Below are 19,159 nucleotides of genomic sequence, written 5' to 3' on the forward strand. Positions count from 1 at the left end.
TCTGTCGACGCGCGTGCGTGCTGCCTCGAGCGCTGCCAACAGCTCTGGCCCCGAGGGTACGGTGTCGCCGGCTCCAGCCGTCACCGATGCCGAGCGGACTGCGTGACTCTGCTACGCCCGCCGACTCGTCGGCAGCTGAGGAGGACGCCAAGCCCAAGTTCAAGATTCCCAGCGCCCGTGCCGTGAAGATCTCCAAGCCCAGCGCAGATAAGGAGGAGGAGGCCCAGCGCAAGGCAGAGGAGGAGGCCAAGCGCAAGGCCGAGGAAGAGGCTGAAGCCAAGCGCAAGGCCGAGGAGGAAGCAGAGGCTAAAGCGCAAGGCTGAGGAGGAGGCCGAAGCCAAGCGCAAGGCGAGGAGGAGGCCGAGGCTAAGGCAAGGTGAGGAGGGCGGAGGCTAAGCGTCAAGGCTGAGGAAGAAGCGGAGGCTAAGCGCAAGGCTGAGGAAGAGGCTGAGGCCGCTCGGAAGAAGGCCGAAGAGGAGGCCGCCGCTGCTGCTGCCGCCAAGGCTAAGGCCGAGGAGGAGGCTGCTGCTGCTGCTGCCGCTGCCGCCAAGGCTGAGGCTGAGGCTGAGGCTAAGGCCAAGGCTGAGGCCGAGGAGGCTGCCCGTTTTGCTGCGGAGCAGGAGAAGGCTGCCCAGGAAGCTGCTGCTGCTGCCGCTGCCGCCGCCAGGCAGGCTGCTCCGTCGACCGTCAGCGTTCGGCGTTGAGACTGAGGATGCGGTTGTTCCTGACGAGGATAACAAAGAGGAGGGCGAGATTGAGGACGATGAGACCGATGCCAGCAACCCCACCCCGCTCAAGAACCGCACTCGCCAGGTCACCTTCAGCGAACCGCCAGCATCGACCCACCGCACGCTGTCCAAGTCCGAGGTTGTCGAGCTGTACCAGGACCAGGACAACGCCCCCGTCCTTGTCGGTGAGATCCTGCGCTACCCGAGCGTGTTCCTGGAGCGGTTCGTTGACATCTGCCACCCGCCCCCCTCATTCCACTTTGAGATCTCCAACACCGACGACCGCCGCTCGGAGGACCGCCGTTCGGGCATGCGCCGCTCGGCCTCTGGCTCGGGGCGCCATCGTGACAACAACCAGACCGGCGGCTTCGGCGGCTTTGGGCAGTTCCGCTCGAACAACCCCACACCCAAGACGTCGGATGAGCGGTTCCGTGAGAGCACCATGATCAAGAACCACAGCCCTGGAATGAGCGGTGATCGCGATCATGGCCGCAACAGTGGGCCGATGATGGGCGGCCGCCCGCCATCTGGCCAGTACCGCGGACCCGGAGGAGGCCGCGAAAGCCGTGGCGGACGCCAGGGTGGTCGCGGTCGCGGCCGCGGTCGTGGACGTGGTGGTTCGCAGCACGGTGACCGCGGCGACCGGCACCACGGCCCGCCCCAGCCCGAGCTGCCTACCAACTTTGAGCCGCTGAAGAAGAGCGAGAACCGGTACATTGCCAAGTCTCTGCGCAGTGGTAAGGACGGCGAGGAGGACGAGAATGACATTGAGGTCATTGACCGCAAGATCCGCGCGCTTCTCAACAAGCTGACGCTCGACAACTTTGACGACGTGTCTGACGATCTGCTCAAGTGGGGCAACAAGTCAGCCGCCGAGACCGACGGCCGCATTCTGCGGCATCTCATCATGCTTGTGTTCCAGAAGGCCACCGATGAGCCAACCTGGGCCAGCATGTACGCACGCCTGTGCCACAAGCTGATGACGCAGACCAACCCCGACGTCGAGGACCACAGCCTGATGACCAAGGAGGGCAAGTTCCTCAGCGGCGGCTACCTGGTGCGCAAGTACCTGCTGACCAAGTGTCAGGAGGACTTTGAGCGCGGCTGGAAGGTCGACATGCCCGAGGATCTCGAGTCCGAGGAGTACTACGAGGCGGCCAAGATCAAGCGCCGCGGTCTGGGTCTGGTCAAGTTCATTGGCGAGCTGTTCCTGCTCGATATGCTCACTGAGCGCATCATGCACGAGTGCGTCAAGCGCCTGCTGTCCAATGTCGAGACGCCCGAGGAGGAGGAGACCGAGTCGCTGGCCAAGCTCATCACCACCGTTGGTAAAAAGCTGGACCGCGACCAGGCCAAGAGCTACATGGACGCGTACTTCCAGCGTATCGACACCATGGCCAAGAACAAGAAGCTCAACTCGCGTATCCGTTTTATGCTGCGCGACGTCATGGACCTGCGCGCCGCCAAGTGGGTCAACCGGACCAAGGCCGACGGCCCCAAGACCATCGCCGAGATCCACGAGGAGGCCGAGCGCCAGAAGGCCGAGCAGGCTGCCATGCGCCGTGCCCCGTCGCATTCTGGCCGCGGCACCGGCTCCCACGCCGGCCGCAGCGAGTCGCACCGCGGACGCCGTGGCGGCTGGAACACCGTCGGCGGGCCTAGCAACAGCGGCCGCGAGCAGAGCCAGCGCACCCGGCGACCTCACTGGCTTTGGCAACCTGTCGCGCTCCAAGCAGGAGGGAGCCCGCAACGGCCCACTCGGTGCCAACCCATTCAGCCAGCTGGCCGGCGCTCTCGCGGCTGGCGTACCAACTCGAACGATGGCCGTCGCAACCGCGGCGACGATCGTCCTCGCTCGCTGGTTCTGGGTCCGGGCGGCCGCACGCCTTCGCATTCGTCGCGTGGAGCCGACTCGAGCGCTGCTGGGACTCCCGAGCCCGTTGGTTCGCGCAACATGTTTGGCGTGCTGGGCAACGACGATGAGGAGGAGCACATGTCGCCGCGCGCCGATGCCACCAAGGGCCAGCCGAATGTCGAGCCGCTGTCACCGACCGTCATGTCGGAGACCGCGCCGGCTGAGGACGCGTCCAAGCCCAAGACAATGGACTCGAAGACCGTGCAGACCAAGGTCAAGGGCATGCTCGAGGAGTACATGAACATCAAGGACAACACCGAGCTGGTCGAGTGCTTCAAGGAGCTGGGCGAGGTCAACTACTCGTCGGCTGTCTACGAGCTCATCAACTACTCCATGGACCGCAAGGCCGACGAGGTCGACATGATCGCTCGTGGTGTCACAGTACTGTGCTCCAAGGATGTCGTCTCTGAGGACCTCTTTGCCGCCGGCTTTGTCGAGTACAGCACTGTGATTGAGGACATTGCTCTGGATGCCCCTAACGCGTACAAGTTCTTCGGCACTCTAGTTGCTGCTGCGCAGATCCCGCTGTCGCGCTTCACCGAGGTGCTCGGCGAGCTGGCCACCAAGACCACAACCCTGCGCCCGCCCGCCCTGAACATCTCCCTTGCGCTGCTGAAGCAGATCATCAAGGCTGACGGCGAGGACGCGGCCAAGGAGGCAGTTGAGAAGGCCGAATTCGACATTTCGCAGTTCTTCTGCGACAAGAAGCGGGATGACGCCAGTGTCAAGAGCACGCTCAACATGAACGACCTCCTGCCGCTATTCCCCAAGTACGCGTAATACGTCCCTTTTTGTTTTTTGCTGATTTTTTGGCATCGCTTTCTTTATATATTTGAGCCAATTTACATTTAAATTTTTCTATCCGTGCATTTATATGCATGATAGCTATGGTGATAATACCAGTATATTTTACCGTCATCGATATGAGTATACGCTACTTCATGGCGCCAGGCTTTGTCACAGCTTTCAAAATGCAATCTGGCAACCCAACTCGCATAACATATGCGAGCTAAATTCTTGGCAGTGGGCCACCATTATCACTGCTGGCATTCGGGATCCAGAGTCCCCCTGCCCCACCATGGGCAAGACCGAAATGCACATATAAACGCTCAGTCAGACCACCAGTTTTCCTTCTTTCCCTCAGACATACTTGTAGGGAGTTGCTTTCCTTTTATCTTTACCTATATTTAAGACTTTATAGTCGAAAAAGTGTCCGACCATCTGCTAGAACCTTTTTAGTTGGTTAAAAGATAAAACTCTTTTAAACCTCGAAGCGAGTTTGGGTGACTTGCTCTGTAAACTCCTTTTGATCTTGTGCGGCATCTGACCTCATCGGTGAAACCAGGGTGACAAGTTATTATTGTAGTGGTCACAGGTCACTACTGGATATCTCCATTGGTTCAGCGCAAGAGCTGCTCTCAGTATCGGTCGACCTGATAACTTCCATGGCGTCATCATGGTGGTCATCACCAGCTGCGCAACACTCTTAGGATATTTATTTACGAGCACCTATTGAATAAGGCCATATAGCTCTTCTGGTGGTCATGCAATATTTGTGGGTTTATTTTATAAATTAATTTGTCTTATGAACATGCGTAAGCAGTAGTATTTGGGCCACAATGGACCCAGTCTGTATAGGCTTATTCAAGAGACTGTATCAGTGCTAAGGGCCCCAAGAACCATGCAAGCCAGATAATTTTTAATAAAAAGTTCTTAATGCTATGCATACGCAATAAAGCAAAACTGAACAGCATCATTTCTCTTCTTACTTTGCCTATTGAATTTCTCAAATGAATATTACCCGCAGCGCTACTGTCATAAAGACATCACTTGGTGGTATTGGCTTCCGTGATTCTATGCTGCCCCGCCTAGAGCAATTTGTACACAGCGTCAATATCATCAAAGAGCATACATACATGCTTGCACGATGGATATTACTCCATCAGCTAGCTGACGGGGATGCTTTTGACCCAGCAACATTTGTGAAAAAGGGGGTTTTTCGTTTTATTTATTTATTCATTTATCGCAACCTGAAGGCGAAGACGACCATATCTGCCAAGGATTTCGTTAACCGGAAGGACAGGTCAGAACTGTCGAGCGCAGATTTCGGTGATGTAGTTAGATACCATATTTATGATTATCTATTACATAATGGCGATATTGAGCTACATGGTGTATGCGACATGAATCAAGTAGCGACATACGTGGATACCGAGCTGATGACAGCATACAAGAACAACATTGTGTTGCACTATGGCACTTGCCTACAGCGGATTCTGGCCAAATTGATTGATATTCGCAGCCGTAAAAACACACTGCACAGTACAATGGGCAATGTGTCTAAGGCTGAGTTCGATAATGCATGTCAAGTGTATATTTATACACCTGCACAGAAGCTCCGCCAGGCAGTTGCCTCTAGGCACCCTGGTCTCAGTGTGCTCACCCCAACGATGCTTGCAATCTACAACAAGCTGGCACCAGTCCTCAATGCCTATGATGCCAAGTACAGATTCGCCAAAGACAGCCGATACTATGATGCCAAGGCAAATCCACTTAAGCATCTGCATGCATACATTCGCCTATGCCAGCTTATTGAGAATGAGCAGCTTGGCACGTCTCCTCCCCAATGCTTGCCTCCGCGGATACCCTGGATCCCAGGCCATGTGCGCTTATACAAGCAAATAATCAAGCAGGTGTTTATTTCGAAAACATGCGAGCAGGTTACAGAGATCAACGCAGCAAAGAGGGCAGCAACAGAGGCAAGGAAAGCAGCAGAAAAGGGCGAAAAATTGGCCAAGAAGGCTGCACGCGAAGCAGCGAAGATGCCATCAGATGAAACAGAGGCCACTGCAGCAACTGCAGCAGTAGCGGCTGATTCGCTTGCTGCTGCATCGGCGGCAGCAGCAGACACTGTTGCAGCACTTAACAATGCATATGCACCAGCACCCCCAGTCTGTGCACACGACCCGGTCCAAGGGATCACACAACCTGTGTGGGATGTGTGGGGCCGGGTCGCAGATCTGACATCAAAGCCATTTAAGGCGCATGGTGATAGAAAATTCCACGGAATGGCGACAACAGATGGTGTAACGATATGCATTTTGTTACAAGACAAGGTACCTAAGACTGGTGCTGCAGTAGATGCTGATGCTACAGCTGACTGTTGCTATATCCACCAAATACCACAGCCAGAGCTGCAGAATCTGAAAGGCCGCTGTGTATTCATCGATCCAGGTTGGGGCGATTTGCTATACATGATGCACGAAAATAGCAGCAATGGGAAAGAGGGTGAAAAATGCTCTACCGCTACACACGGCAGCAGCGCAATAAGGAGCTCAAGCTGCGCCACTATGACAGGATTCGTCGGGGTACAAAGGATCAAGTCCCAGAAGATGCTGTCCGCAGAGCAGAGGCAGAGCTTTCCAAACACTGCTGCCGGACCCTTAGCCCAGCAAAATTCCGTGCCTACGTTGCTGCCCGTGCATCTGTGCGGTGTGTCCTAGCACCATTTTATGCCAACACGATGACAGCGCGAAGGCTACTAGAGCAGCAGCCCACTAAGTCAAACAAGCAGCATCAGAGGCGCTGGAAGGCCCATCCGGGTGTCAGTACCAGTCCCAAGGTGTACCCGCTTCACCGCAAGCTGCGCCTTGATTCATTCATGAATCAGGCCCGTGCAGACCACAGGCTTGCCGCAAAACTCCGGAGCAAGTTCGGTCCAGACCCAGTGCTGATCATGGGCAATTGGAGTGCGCCAATGGCCCGACACCATGCGCCGATCCGTGGCAAGGGATGGCGCGACAAGTTCAAACACCATGGCTTTGAAGTCTATCTGATCGACGAATTCCGGACATCGTCGATGTGCCCGTTCTGCTGCGATAAGTCACTGCAGACATTCCGGCATGTTCCCAATCCGCGGCCCTACCAGAGATCGAAGAACCCAACTGTGAAGTGCCATGGCCTTCTCCGCTGTACAAGCGAGTCATGTAAGCGGGCCATGGCACAATACAGGCGAGCCTATTCGTCTTGGCTCTTGAACCGCGACCTCGCAGCAGTTCTAAACTTCAGACTCATTTTCCAGTCACTCTGTGATTCAGGCAGTATTCCTGAACGGTTCCGTTGTTCTACGGCCATTGTTGCCAATGCTTCTGGCACCACCCCTGCAACAAAGAGGTCGCGCAAGAGGCGTGCAGCAGCAGGCGATTCTGTTGCTAGCAGCAGCGAGCCAGCGCTGAAGCGCCTGCGCTGAGCAGGCTACCAAGGTGGGAGATGTCCATGATCGACATTGCACCAACAACCATCCGACACGTTCAAATGACCGGTTCGCCGTGATGCCCTTATCGACGTGTCAACCCATGCTGACTAGCAGCCGAGCTCGCATCGCGAGCAGAGCAATTCTAGTACTAGATAACAACTCACCTCCTAGGCTGACAATCGCAACATAGACAAAGCCTATATATGCAAGCCTTCCAGCATTTTATCTATGAATACATTTCAGGTGTGAGACTGATTTCCGCAATGGCTTGAAGAGCATTGTGAAGAATTTTGATGCCAACAGTCATTTTCCGCACCTTGCCCATACACGCACTTTTTCTTTGTTCCTTCCTGCATGTACACAATTTCCCAATTTGAAAAAGACACTCCTGTCGTAGGAGCTTTTCTGGCCTGGGAAAGGAAGGATACAATGGAGGCGATATTTCTGTGAAATTGCCTGTATGGTGTCACAGTCATGCCCCACCAACGCCCCTGAGAAATTTCACACACTTGGAGGACCACTGACCATTTGGCCAGCTTTGCAACACCATTTTACGTGTATGCAGCTTGTCAAAATTGTGTATAAACCTGCTCATTTGCCATGCAACGCTGATTCCCTATCTCACTTTTCTTGCAAACATTGCACAGCTCAACCACTCAAGAATTAACTCTTTCTGAACCCGCTTCAACTTATCCTGCAGAATGAACTTGTTTACCTGCAAGGTTGTACTCGCATCTGGCGGAGTGTCAACTAACATTCCAATTCCTGGTGACAACTTCCCTGTCGCCAAGGAGCTCGCTGCGTCTTTTCTGGATGGCGGTCCTCCTGCTGTTTCCACGGAAATCGAACTCGTCGCACTCTTTTTGGCGTACTGCAGCTCCCGTAGCCCCGATGTTGCCGTCGCCGTATTTCTTCACTTCCACCAAGAATTCTGTGCCGATGAGAACATCCATGTGGTTGTCCAGCAGCTGAACCTGTCTGCTGAGCAAGCGCGAACCGTCCTGAAGGGGTATTACTCGGTTTGGAACACCCTTGAGGCGCGTCAGTTGCTGCCCGAAGTCCCTGTTCCCGCTATCTTTTCCGATGCAAACATCAGACTTGCCGCTATGTTTGGTAGTCCAGGCGGAGCAGACAGCTACGTTGACGAAGCAGCATGGCTTCTCGATGTTTATGGCCCGCTGCTGTCAGACTTTGTCACTCATATGTCTGACTTCCTCAAGCGCGAATCCGCTGACCCCCTATTGGCGAAAGCCCATTCACGTCCACTGGACATTGCTGGCTGGCTTGCTTCTCCCGATGCAATGCCTGACGCCAAGTATCTGCTGACTGCGCCAGTCATTACGCCCATGCTAGGACTGATTCAGGCGATGCATGTGGCTGTCTTGTATAAGACGCTCAATATGAGCCCTGGCGACCTCGTCTCACGCTTTAAAGGTAAGCACACATCATTCATCACTGGTTCCAGTGTATGCAACAATGCCGGTGTTCTCCGCTACTAATTATTCATTTCTCCATCTGTAGTTGCAATTGGACACAGCCAGGGTCTAACCATGGCTGCTGCCTTTGCTTCCGTGACTGTCGAGGCATCATTCTATGTTGCTACCGAGAAGGTGCTCGGTATTCTTCTTGCAACATCCGCGATTGTCCAGCAGAATTTCTCGTCAAACCCTTCACATGCAGGTGCACCGGGATTTTTGCTGCGTACTGATGGCTTACCCGTGCCAATGGTTTCTGTTCGTGGTCTAGCCCAAGAAACGCTAGAGTCGTTCATTGCTGCGTTTAATGGGGACTGCATGGACGAGGATTCGGAAGTCAGCCTGGCCCTAATCAACGGTCGCTCGACCTTTGTTGTTGCAGGCAAAACGGATGCCGTTACATACTTTGCTAGGCACCTTAGAAAACACACTGTGCCGCCAACAGAGGATCAATCGCGCGTCCGGTTCTCCCAGCGCAAGCCAGTAGCCGATATCAGCCCACTGAGCATGTCGGTACCAACCCACTGCAAACTTCAGCTAGATATTGCACCAATTGTGTACGAGTTTGTGACTGCCAAGGGCTGGATTCTCAATCCTGACACTCTTCGTACTCAAGTCAACGCTGTCGTGGACGGACATGACCTTCGTGATGAAGTAGACCTTACCAGGTTCTTGATCGACAGTATGTGCGTGTACCGTGTTGACTGGCCAACAGCTGTCAACAGCGCCGATGCCACATTCATCGTCGACTTCAGCCCAGGGACTTTCAGTACATTCGGCAAACTCGCCAGAGACATTCTAGACGGCTACGGCAAAACCATCATCAGCACCAGCTCGCCTACTCCATGCACCGAGTCGCGCATGGGATCCAAGGCCGATTTGTTCAAACTGAATATCTCTGACGTCTTCACAGTGCCAAGCTGGGAGAGTGCTTTCAGTCCATGCCTTGTTCGAGCCGCACATGACGGTCTGCTTCATATTTGCACCCGCATGTCACTCGCTCTTGGACTCCCGCCTGTGATGGTTGCAGGGATGACCCCGACTACGTCCAACGAGCACTTTGTCGCAGCCATAAGCAATGCTGGATACCATGTCGAGTTTGGTGGTGGTGGGATCTACACTGAAAAAGTGTTCAGGGAAAGGGTCGACAATCTGGTTCAGTTCCTTGAGCCAGGTAACGGATTCGCTGTCAACACGGTCTACATGGATCGGAAGCAGTGGGTGTTCCAGTATCCCAGTATCCTGCGTATGCGGCGGGAAGGTGTGCCGATCACAGGGCTCTGTATTGGTGGTGGTGTTCCCTCAGTTGACGTTGCCAACAGTATAATCGAGGAGTTGCGTGACGCGGGCATACGTCATGTTGCCTTTAAGCCCGGGTCAGTGGCTACAATTCTCCAGGCGATTGCAATTGCCAGAGCAAACCCTGACTTCCCCATCATTATCCAGTGGACTGGCGGCCGTGCTGGTGGCCACCATTCGTGTGAAGACTTCCATGAGCCAATGTTGGAAACGTACAGTAAGATCCGGTCTCTGCCGAACACCATCCTGGTCGTTGGGTCTGGGTTTGGTGACACGGACGGCATTCTGCCATATCTCTCCGGCCAGTGGAGTGTCCAGTTTGGATATGCACCCATGCCTGTTGATGGAGTATTGTTAGCTTCATGCGTCCTCACTGCAAAAGAGAGTGCCATATCTCTGGAAGCAAAGGAGCTCATTGCGGCAGCTACTGGCGTTGAGGACAGCGAGTGGGAATTGTCATACACTGGTAATGCTGGTGGAGTGATATCAGCAATGTCAGGATATGGTGAGATCGCCCATTGTGTGGCTAATCGCGCTGCACTGGCTCTCAGAGAGTTGAATGACATGATCTTCACGAAGCCATATGCTGAACAGCTGCCAATAATCATGGCAAACAAGGACCGTATCATCAAGTGGCTCAATGAGGACTATACACGGCCATGGTTTGGCATGAAGTCCGATGGTCGAGTGGTCGATTTGGAGGAGATGACGTACCTGGAAGTGCTCAACCGACTCGTGGAGTTCATGTATGTCGCAGACAAATCCAGGTGGCTGGATGTGTCGTATGTCAGGCTGTTTGGTGAATTTATTTCAAGAGCCGAGGACCGTGTTTCCAAGATAGAAAGCCGACGCGTATTCCAACGCTTCGTCCAACTTCAAGACCCGCATGTGATTATCAACCTGGCGATTAAGGCATTCCCAGATATCGGCCACACTCTTCTTGCGCTTGAGGATGTCCAGTATCTGGTCTGGCTTTGCAAGCGGTCTGGAACCAAGCCAGTTCCATTCGTTCCTATCCTCGACGCCGACCTGCATGTTTGGATGACGAAAGACATCAATTCACAAGCCGAGGATTTGGATACAGTTGTTGACAGAGATGTCCAGCGCACTGTTATTGCCTTGGGCCCTGTGTCTGCGAAGTATGCCACCACAGTCAACGAACCGGTCAAGGATATACTCGACCGTGTTTACACCGGGCTAACGGAAAAGCTTAGCATGTGCAATTTCGATAAGGATGCATCTCTAGTCCGTCCTTGCGAGTACCTTGCACCAGAGCCTTTTCCAGTATCGCTCCCTACCTCAGTTGCAGTGGCTGTTGATGAGTCAAGCCGCACATACAAGCTCCCAACTGATGCAGCACTGCTTCCAGATCCTGATGTATGGCTGGAGGCATTGGCAGGTCCTACTCAGAGCTGGCTTCGTGCACTTCTCACATCGCCAGTGGTGGTTCGCAAATCACTGTACGCTGCAAATCCAATAAGGCAGGTTCTGCGACCAATGGCAGGGCAAACAGCAGAGGCGTCATTTGATGCCAATAAGCCGGTCAAGCTCGATATCCATGGACCAACTGGGGTATTGGACATTCGCATACAGCTCCATGGTGAAAAGAATATTCTGATGATTATTTACCATCGGATTGGCGAAGAGCAGTTTGAGATCCAATTCCCGTACATCTACACGCCATCCAAATCGGCGGTGCTTATTGCTGAAGATACGCATGGTCGGGATATAGCGTACTGTAGGTCAATACTGAGTATGCATGGCATCACAAGCGACCCTGGTTACATCGTGTGTGATGATATAGAACAGCACTTTACAGATGCTGTGCTTAAGCCATTCACTGTTACTGAAGACTTTGTTCGGAAGTACTGCTCTAGTGTTCACAACGCATCAGAGTATTACAAAAGGGCAGCCAGTGGATCGTCTATGGCTCCAATTGACATATTCTTCAGCATTACAATCAAGCAGCTGACATCTATCTTAACTGGCCTGCCTTTGAACCAGGGGATGATGGGAATTCTGCATCTCTATCACAACACAGAGTACGAATCAGGTGTGTCTCCACTGCATGTGGGAGATACAATTTACTACCAGATGGTGCTGACCGCACTCGAGAATGTTGATCCTGGCCTAAGAATGACATTCACATCAAGGTTTTACCGCGATGGACTCCTCATTGCTGCATCTGAAGATATGATTGTCTCACCTAACCAATATGTGGCATACAAACAGGCTTTCAGACTGACTGATGAACCTGTGCGACACATGCTGATCTTATCGGATGAGAAGGCCACTGTACTTGAAGCCAAAGAATGGTTTACGTACAAGGATACACTGGAGCCAGTAAAAGCCGCACCTGGGGAAGTCCTGGAGTTCAGGCTCCAATCGTGTTACCGTTTCAAATCAAAGGGGCTGATTTCGCATATCAAAACCTATGGACCTGTATATCGGTTGAAACCATACGGAGAGCTCGAACATATTGCCGACGTTTACTTTGAGACTACTGATGTATATGGTAACCAAGTAGTCGACTATCTCAATCAGAACCAACACGTAGCCAGTGATTCGGTACGTTTTGAGCACGGTGGCGTCCCAATCCGATATGCAGGGAATGTTGATGCCATGTCTATCAAAGCGCCATCTGAAAATTGGGAGTTTGCTCATGCTTCTGGCGATCAGAACATGCTCCATACAAACCCCTATGTGGTTGCATACATCGGAGAATCGGAGGTGATTTGCCACGGCATGTGGACCTCAGCTGCAACCCGCGCTGTTGTTGAGAGCATTGTTGCTGATAACGATCCTAGGCGTATGCGCTCATACGAGGTCAACTTTATCGGAAAAGTTTATCCCAGCAATGACCTTCAAGTAGAACTGGTTCACACGGGAATGGCCAGTGGTTACATGGTCATCAATGGCAAGACTGTAAACCAGAACCGGGAAACAGTGATGGCACTCACAGCAGAGGTTGCCCAGGCAAAGACCGCATATGTATTTACAGGCCAGGGATCACAGTTCGTCGGCATGGGGATGGATCTCTACGTATCGTCCACTGCTGCCAGAGATGTGTGGGACCGAGCTGATAAGCACATGCTGAATAAGTATGGCGTTTCTCTTTTGAAAATTGTCCAAGAGAATCCGAGAGAGTATTTGGTTAAGTTTGGGGGCAAAAAGGGTAATCAGATTCGCGCACAATACCTCTCCTTGGTACGTGAATTTGACAGCGATATTGTGCAGTTGATCCCAGGGATCACGCAAACATCTACATCATACACGCACCGGTATGCAAATGGCCTGCTCAATGCAACACTGTTCACACAGCCGATCCAGACGGTGATGTCGTTGGCTCAGGCTGCGGACATGCGTGCTCATGGTCTTATCCAGGATGATGCCATTTTCGCTGGCCATTCGCTTGGCGAGATTGGGTCACTTGCTGCAATTGCTGAGATTGTTTCCGTCGAGGATGCTGTGGACATTGCTCTCTATCGTGGACTGCTTCTCCATATGTCAGTAGATCGCGACATCAATGGCTGCTCCGAGTATGCGATGGTATCAGTCAGCCCTCAGCGTGCTGGGAAGCTCTTTGGAATATCTAACCTTCTCCGACTTGTTGATCTTATTTGCGAAAGAAAGCAGCAGCTCCTGGAAGTGATCAACTACAACGTCCGTGGGCAACAGTATATAGTCACGGGACATATCGAGAGCTTAACTGCCATGTGCAGGATTATAGACCGACTGTCTGCAGAGAGCATTACGCTTGCTGAAATTGAAGAAGGCGAAGAAATAACAAAGACTATCGACGGTATTTTGAATGAACATCCTCATACACGGGTATTGCAAACTGGCAACGCAACTATTGCAATTCCTGGAATCGATGCCCCTTCACATTCAAGCCAGCTAGCAGCAAGTATCAGCACATTCCGCAGGGTACTCGACAGCAGAATTCCTCATATAAAGAGGCTTACTTCATTGCTGTGTGGAAGATACATCCCCAATCTGACCGGAGAACCCTTTGAAATCACAAAGGAATATTTCGATCGTGTTTATTCCATCACCCACTCACCAGTTATTGAAGATATACTCCAATACCGGGAAACAGATGGTACCGATACACTTGGTAACCAGGTATACCTTGCGCGTACGCTTCTGATTGAGCTCCTTTCATTCCAGCTTTCCTCACCAGTAAAATGGATTGAAACCCAAGATTCGATGTTCAAAAGCTGCTCGGTGAAGCGTCTGGTCGAGATTGGCCCAAGGCCAATATTATGTCGTATGGCAACACAAACTCTGGGTAGCAACAGCTGGCTCTGCGAAGAAGTCGCTATTCTACATGCAAGCAAGGATAGAGATGATGTATATTATACAGCGTCTCAGACCGAGTATGCTGATATAAATACTGACCCTTTGTCGCTGAGGTCAGGTCAGAGCACAAGCAGCAAACCAACTAAGCAAGAAGGAGCACCCAAACCCCCTGGCCCTGCTGTGGAAGAGCAAGCGGCCTTGCATCCAGTCCTGCCAGCTGCTACATGCTCTGTTGATGACGTGCCAATTCCAATTATTGATATTCTACGAGCAACAATTTCATGGAAGCTCTCCACAGCAATCGCTAAAGTGTATCCCACGATGTCGATCAAGGAGCTTGTTGCTGGGAAGTCAATGGTGCAAAATGAGCTTTTCGGAGATTTCCAAAAGGAATTTGGCAAGGGCCTACCTGAACATGCCGAAGAGCAAACCTTGGAGGAACTTGCCAAAGTCCTTGGGAACTCTACAAATTCTCTTGGTAAACACTCTCAGTCGCTTATCAACAGGATTTTTGTTGAGAAGCTTCCGAATGGGTTCACACAGTCAGTTGCTCGTTCGTATTTGAAGGACAACTATGGCCTGGGTCCACGCAGACAGGATGCTCTACTGCTCATGTCAGTTACAATGGAGCCCTCCTGCCGGCTTGCAGATGAAGAGGCAGCCCAAGTCTGGTTGGAGTCAGCAGCCCAGATGTATGCCAGCCATGTGGGTCTATCACTGACAGCCACAGCACAAAATGGAAATAGAAATGGTGCTATGGCGGCCTCCGCTGTTATTAACAGCGCTGAATTTGACAAGGCTCAGAAGAACCAAAGAAACCTCATTCTTGACCAGATTGAGACGCTTACTAAGCATGTGGGTCTCGATACGCGCCAAGGTACTAGATCAGCAGAAAAGCTGCAGCTGGAGGTAGCAGTTCTCAAGTCAGAGAATGACAAAGTTAAGCGTGAATTCGGCAGCGGGTTGATAGATAAAACCAACACCCTGTTTGACGCAAACAAGGCTCGTCACTTTGACTCCTACTGGAACTGGGCTCGTCAGGATGTACTGGAATGGATCTCTGGCATTCTGAGCGGAGAGGACTCAAGCATGGACCGTGCCACGTATATGAAACGTGTTCATATGCTCAAGAACCGGTCCAACCCCGGACTGCTCTCAATGCTACAGGCATTTATTGGGACTCTCAAAGCAGACCTGTGTCCGTTTGCCAGCCGTGCACTGAAGCAAACGGAGATTATCTATGCAGCGTGTAGGGAGTCAGAAAATGTGTCTCCTGTCTACAAAGAGCTTTCGACCCCACTGCGTCCTCATACAGAGATCACGTTCAGAGGTGATATCGACAGCTGTGAGCTTCCCAGAGAGGGGGAGCAATCGATAGGTGACTACATTCAACACATGAAATGTGCCAGCAAGGATGGGTTACCTCTCCTGTATATGTATGGTCGACAGGCTGGAAACGCCTGGTCATATAGCAAGGAAATTTCTGATGAATACTTCAGTTCGATGGAGGACGCAGCGGTTAACGGTATATCTTTTGAGGGCAAATGTGCACTGGTTACCGGGTGTGGAAAGGGGTCCATTGGCTCAGGATTGGTTGAGGGCTTGCTATCCGGTGGAGCCAAAGTGGTTGCTACAACGTCCAACTATTCCCTTGCCTCGATCCGATCCTTCGAAGAGATGTACCGGAAGTTTGGTTCCCGCGGATCTGAGCTGGTTCTTGTCCCCTTCAACCAGGCATCATCATGTGATGTAGAGGCCCTCATCCAGTATATCTACGGCAAAGATGGACTTGGCTGGGATTTGGACTACATTGCTCCATTTGCTGCTTTCCCAGAACATGGCAAAGATGCAGGGAGTGTCGACTCTTATTCTGAGTTAACACTCCGTACCCTTCTAACTAATCTGTTCCGGATGATAGGACAGGTTAAAGCAGCTAAAGTAAGAACTGGAAATACTCTCCACCCATCGCTACTTGTTTTGCCACATTCATCCAATCATGGAATAGCAGGAAATGACGGTATGTATGGTGAAACAAAGGCAGCTTTGCATACGCTGTACAACCGCTGGCACACAGAATCATGGTCAGAGTACATTTCAATCACTGGTGGTGAAATTGGATGGACCCGCAGCACGAAACTGACATCTGGAAGTGCAAATGTGTATGCAGCCATGGAGGAAATGGGCATGCGTACGTTCTCTCGTGAGGAAATGTCGTTCAACATACTTTGCCTGCTATCACAAGGGATGGAAGAGACAGCGCACGACAATCCTGTGTTTGGCAACTTCAATGGTGGGTCATATTCTATTGAGACAGTGGGCAAGGAGCTATCGAAGCGGCGCTCAATGCTGATAGAAACTGCCAGATTAAGGAAAGCCGCGCACTCGGATGTGTGTGCAGTGTATTTCACTGAGCAGAAAGAGGATTCTGTGACACTGTCATTTGTAAACAAGACGATACCACGTGCTCAACACAGGGTTGACTCCCCGGCTGTAAAAGAATACGAGCAACTCGACCACCTTAGATACCTGGAGGGCATGGTTGACTTGGATAAGGTCGTGGTTGTGACAGGATTCGGTGAAGTTGGTCCATTTGGGAATGCAGCCTTGCGCTGGGAGCAGGAGGCATATGGTATGTTCTCGATGGAAGGCTGCATTGAGCTGGCATGGATGATGGGGCTGATCAAAAGGTTCTCTGGCGATCATCCAGGAACAGGGAGCCACTATACTGGCTGGGTTGACGCAAAGACACAAGAGCCAGTGCACGATATGGAAATGAGGGCAAAGTACGAGCCATATATCTTGGAACATACCGGCATTCGTCTTGTTGAACCAGAAATTTGGGGTGAGAAGGATGTTGATATGAAGTCCTTCATCCGTGAACTTCAGATCGATCAGGACATGCCTCCTTTCGAGACCAGTGCAGAGGAGGCTCTTCATTTCAAACAGAGAAATGGCGACAAGGTTGACACATGGGAGAACCCTGATGGAACGTGGTCGGTCAGACTTCTTAAAGGCACTGTTATCCATGTGCCAAAAGCAATCGATATTGGACACACTGTTCTTTCTCAAACACCGACCGGGTGGGATCCAGTTCGGCTAGGAATACCAGAGGATCTCGCACTGAATATGGATGATGCGAACCACTATACCCTTATTGCTACAATGGAGGCGCTCGTCAGATCTGGCATTACAGATCCGTATGAACTCTACCAGTATTTCCACGTTTCAAAGGTCGGGCATGCGATTGGCTCTAGTGCGGGTGGGGCAAAAACCCTTGTTAATGTGTTCCGCAACAGATATCTGGACAAGAATGTGAACTCGGACATGATGACTGAATGTACCGTCAATCATATGAGCGCATGGCTCAATATGCTTCTATTTTCGGCATCAGGTCCACTAAAACCGACTGTTGGCGCATGTGCTACCTCAGCCATCGCGCTAGACCTTGCTGCAGAATCGATTATCCAGGGTAAAGCGGATGTCATGATCGCTGGTGCAGGAGAAGGGTTCACGAACGATACCTCATTTGAGTTTGGTTTGATGAATGCCACAGCAAGTGCCAGGGATGAGCTAGTAAAGGGGAGAATTCCTCAGGAAATGTCACGGCCCTGCACATCTACCAGAAGTGGGTTTGTTGAGAGTCACGGCTCGGGAGTTGCTGTTTTGATGTCAGCTACCGCGGCGCTTAAAATTGGAGCGCCTATTTATGGAATTTTAGCAATGTCCGCCACTGCTACCGACAAGTCGACCCGTAATTATAGCGCCCCGGGCCAAGGGATACTGTCCATTGGAAAGGAGAACCCCACCCTATCGGACCTGCAACTGCTTGACATCCATTATAGGAGGCAGATGCGTGATAGGCAACTAGCTGCGCTTGAGCAGCTGGGTAACACTGGCGTAGCGAAAGATATAAGACAAGCAGTTAAAACGACATGGGGTAATGATTTCTACAAGATGTGCAAGTCGACCTCACCCCTTCGTGCTGCGCTAGCGACATGGGGTCTTGATGCAGATGATATTGGGCTGGCGTCATTCCACGGAACATCGACAAAGTTGAATGATGTAAACGAGTCAAACATTGTGAACATGCTCATGAAGCACGTTGGGCGCACGCCTGGTCTTCCGGTTCCAGTAGTTTGTCAGAAGTGGATTCTTGGTCATACAAAGGCCCCAGCAACGAGCTGTTCAATGCATGGCATTCTTCAGTCAATGACAACGGGACTCATTCCGGGGAATAGGAATGCGGATAATATCGATGACGAGTTGGAACAGCACGAGCACCTTGTATACCTGAGCAAGACTATTCGTGCGCCAACTATCAAGGCCGCGCTGTTCACGTCGTTTGGATTCAGCCAGTCCAATGGAGCAGGGCTTATCGTTCATCCGGACTACCTATTCGCAACACTTTCAAAGGAGGAGCTGGTCGAGTACACAGCTAAAGTCGATGAGCGCATGAAGAGATCGACCCGCTACTGGCAGGGAGCACTTCTTGGAAACCACACATATTTCCAGGCAAAGGAAGAGCCCCCGTTCTCACAGGAACAGGAGGCATCTGTGTTCCTGGATCCTGGTGCAAGGGCTAAACTTGACTCAAAAACCAAGCAGTACACATTCTGAACAACTCTTGACTTGATTTTGGCAGCGCTATTTTCTCATACAAATTTCATTCCTATCAATAGATATCTTTAGTATTTTTAAGGCAGCATAGATCTATAGAAAACGCAGAATATGCATTATGTTCAAGAGTATATATCCAACTACATTGTGCTTGATGCCACTCCATGATCCATGCTTCAGTGCCTCTTAGCTCATCACATCGTGCTCTCCACATTATAGCTGCACCGTGAAATATAAAACAGTGGACTTGCAACTGCTGGTATGTTTGATCGCATTCCTCAAAATGCCAACATCTGGTTTCCATGACATTAAGTGCACATAAAATGAAAGCTTAATATTCATAATATGTCTGAGTCACCATCCCGTGTCTACCATACATGGCGTCCGGCGAGCGGGTAGGTGGATTAGGCAGCGCCTTGTTGGTATTTCCCATCGACGAGCTTGCAGATTCATTCAGATAGAACGCATGCGAATGACGAGCATGTGAATTGGCATTCCTGTGTGCAGCATGCCGCTGACGAGCCATCGGCGAGGCCATGTACTTGTCACTGCTTCTGGGAGACGTGGC

General features: G+C 51.5%; 2 protein-coding genes across 2 annotated transcripts; both read left to right on the forward strand.

The window, feature by feature from the left end:
* Positions 1-1,503: 1,503 nt before the first annotated feature.
* Positions 1,504-2,238, forward strand: DL89DRAFT_216355 (ARM repeat-containing protein; the record flags this gene model as incomplete). The annotated part of the gene is made up of 1 exon (XM_040884311.1): positions 1,504-2,238. A coding segment is annotated over one exon (735 nt), but the record flags the coding sequence as incomplete, so codon positions are not given.
* Positions 2,239-7,537: 5,299 nt separating this feature from the next.
* On the forward strand, positions 7,538-18,598 carry DL89DRAFT_231449 (uncharacterized protein). The gene is made up of 2 exons (XM_040884914.1): positions 7,538-8,332; positions 8,420-18,598. Exons 1-2 carry the CDS (start codon positions 7,600-7,602, stop codon positions 18,589-18,591), a joined length of 10,905 nt encoding a protein of 3,634 aa, XP_040747039.1. The 5' UTR covers positions 7,538-7,599; the 3' UTR covers positions 18,592-18,598.
* The last annotated feature ends 561 nt before the right edge of the window (positions 18,599-19,159 follow it).

The sequence above is a fragment of the Linderina pennispora genome (genome assembly GCF_002104995.1).
Source record: "Linderina pennispora strain ATCC 12442 chromosome Unknown DL89scaffold_1, whole genome shotgun sequence".
NCBI lineage: Eukaryota > Fungi > Kickxellomycota > Kickxellomycetes > Kickxellales > Kickxellaceae > Linderina > Linderina pennispora.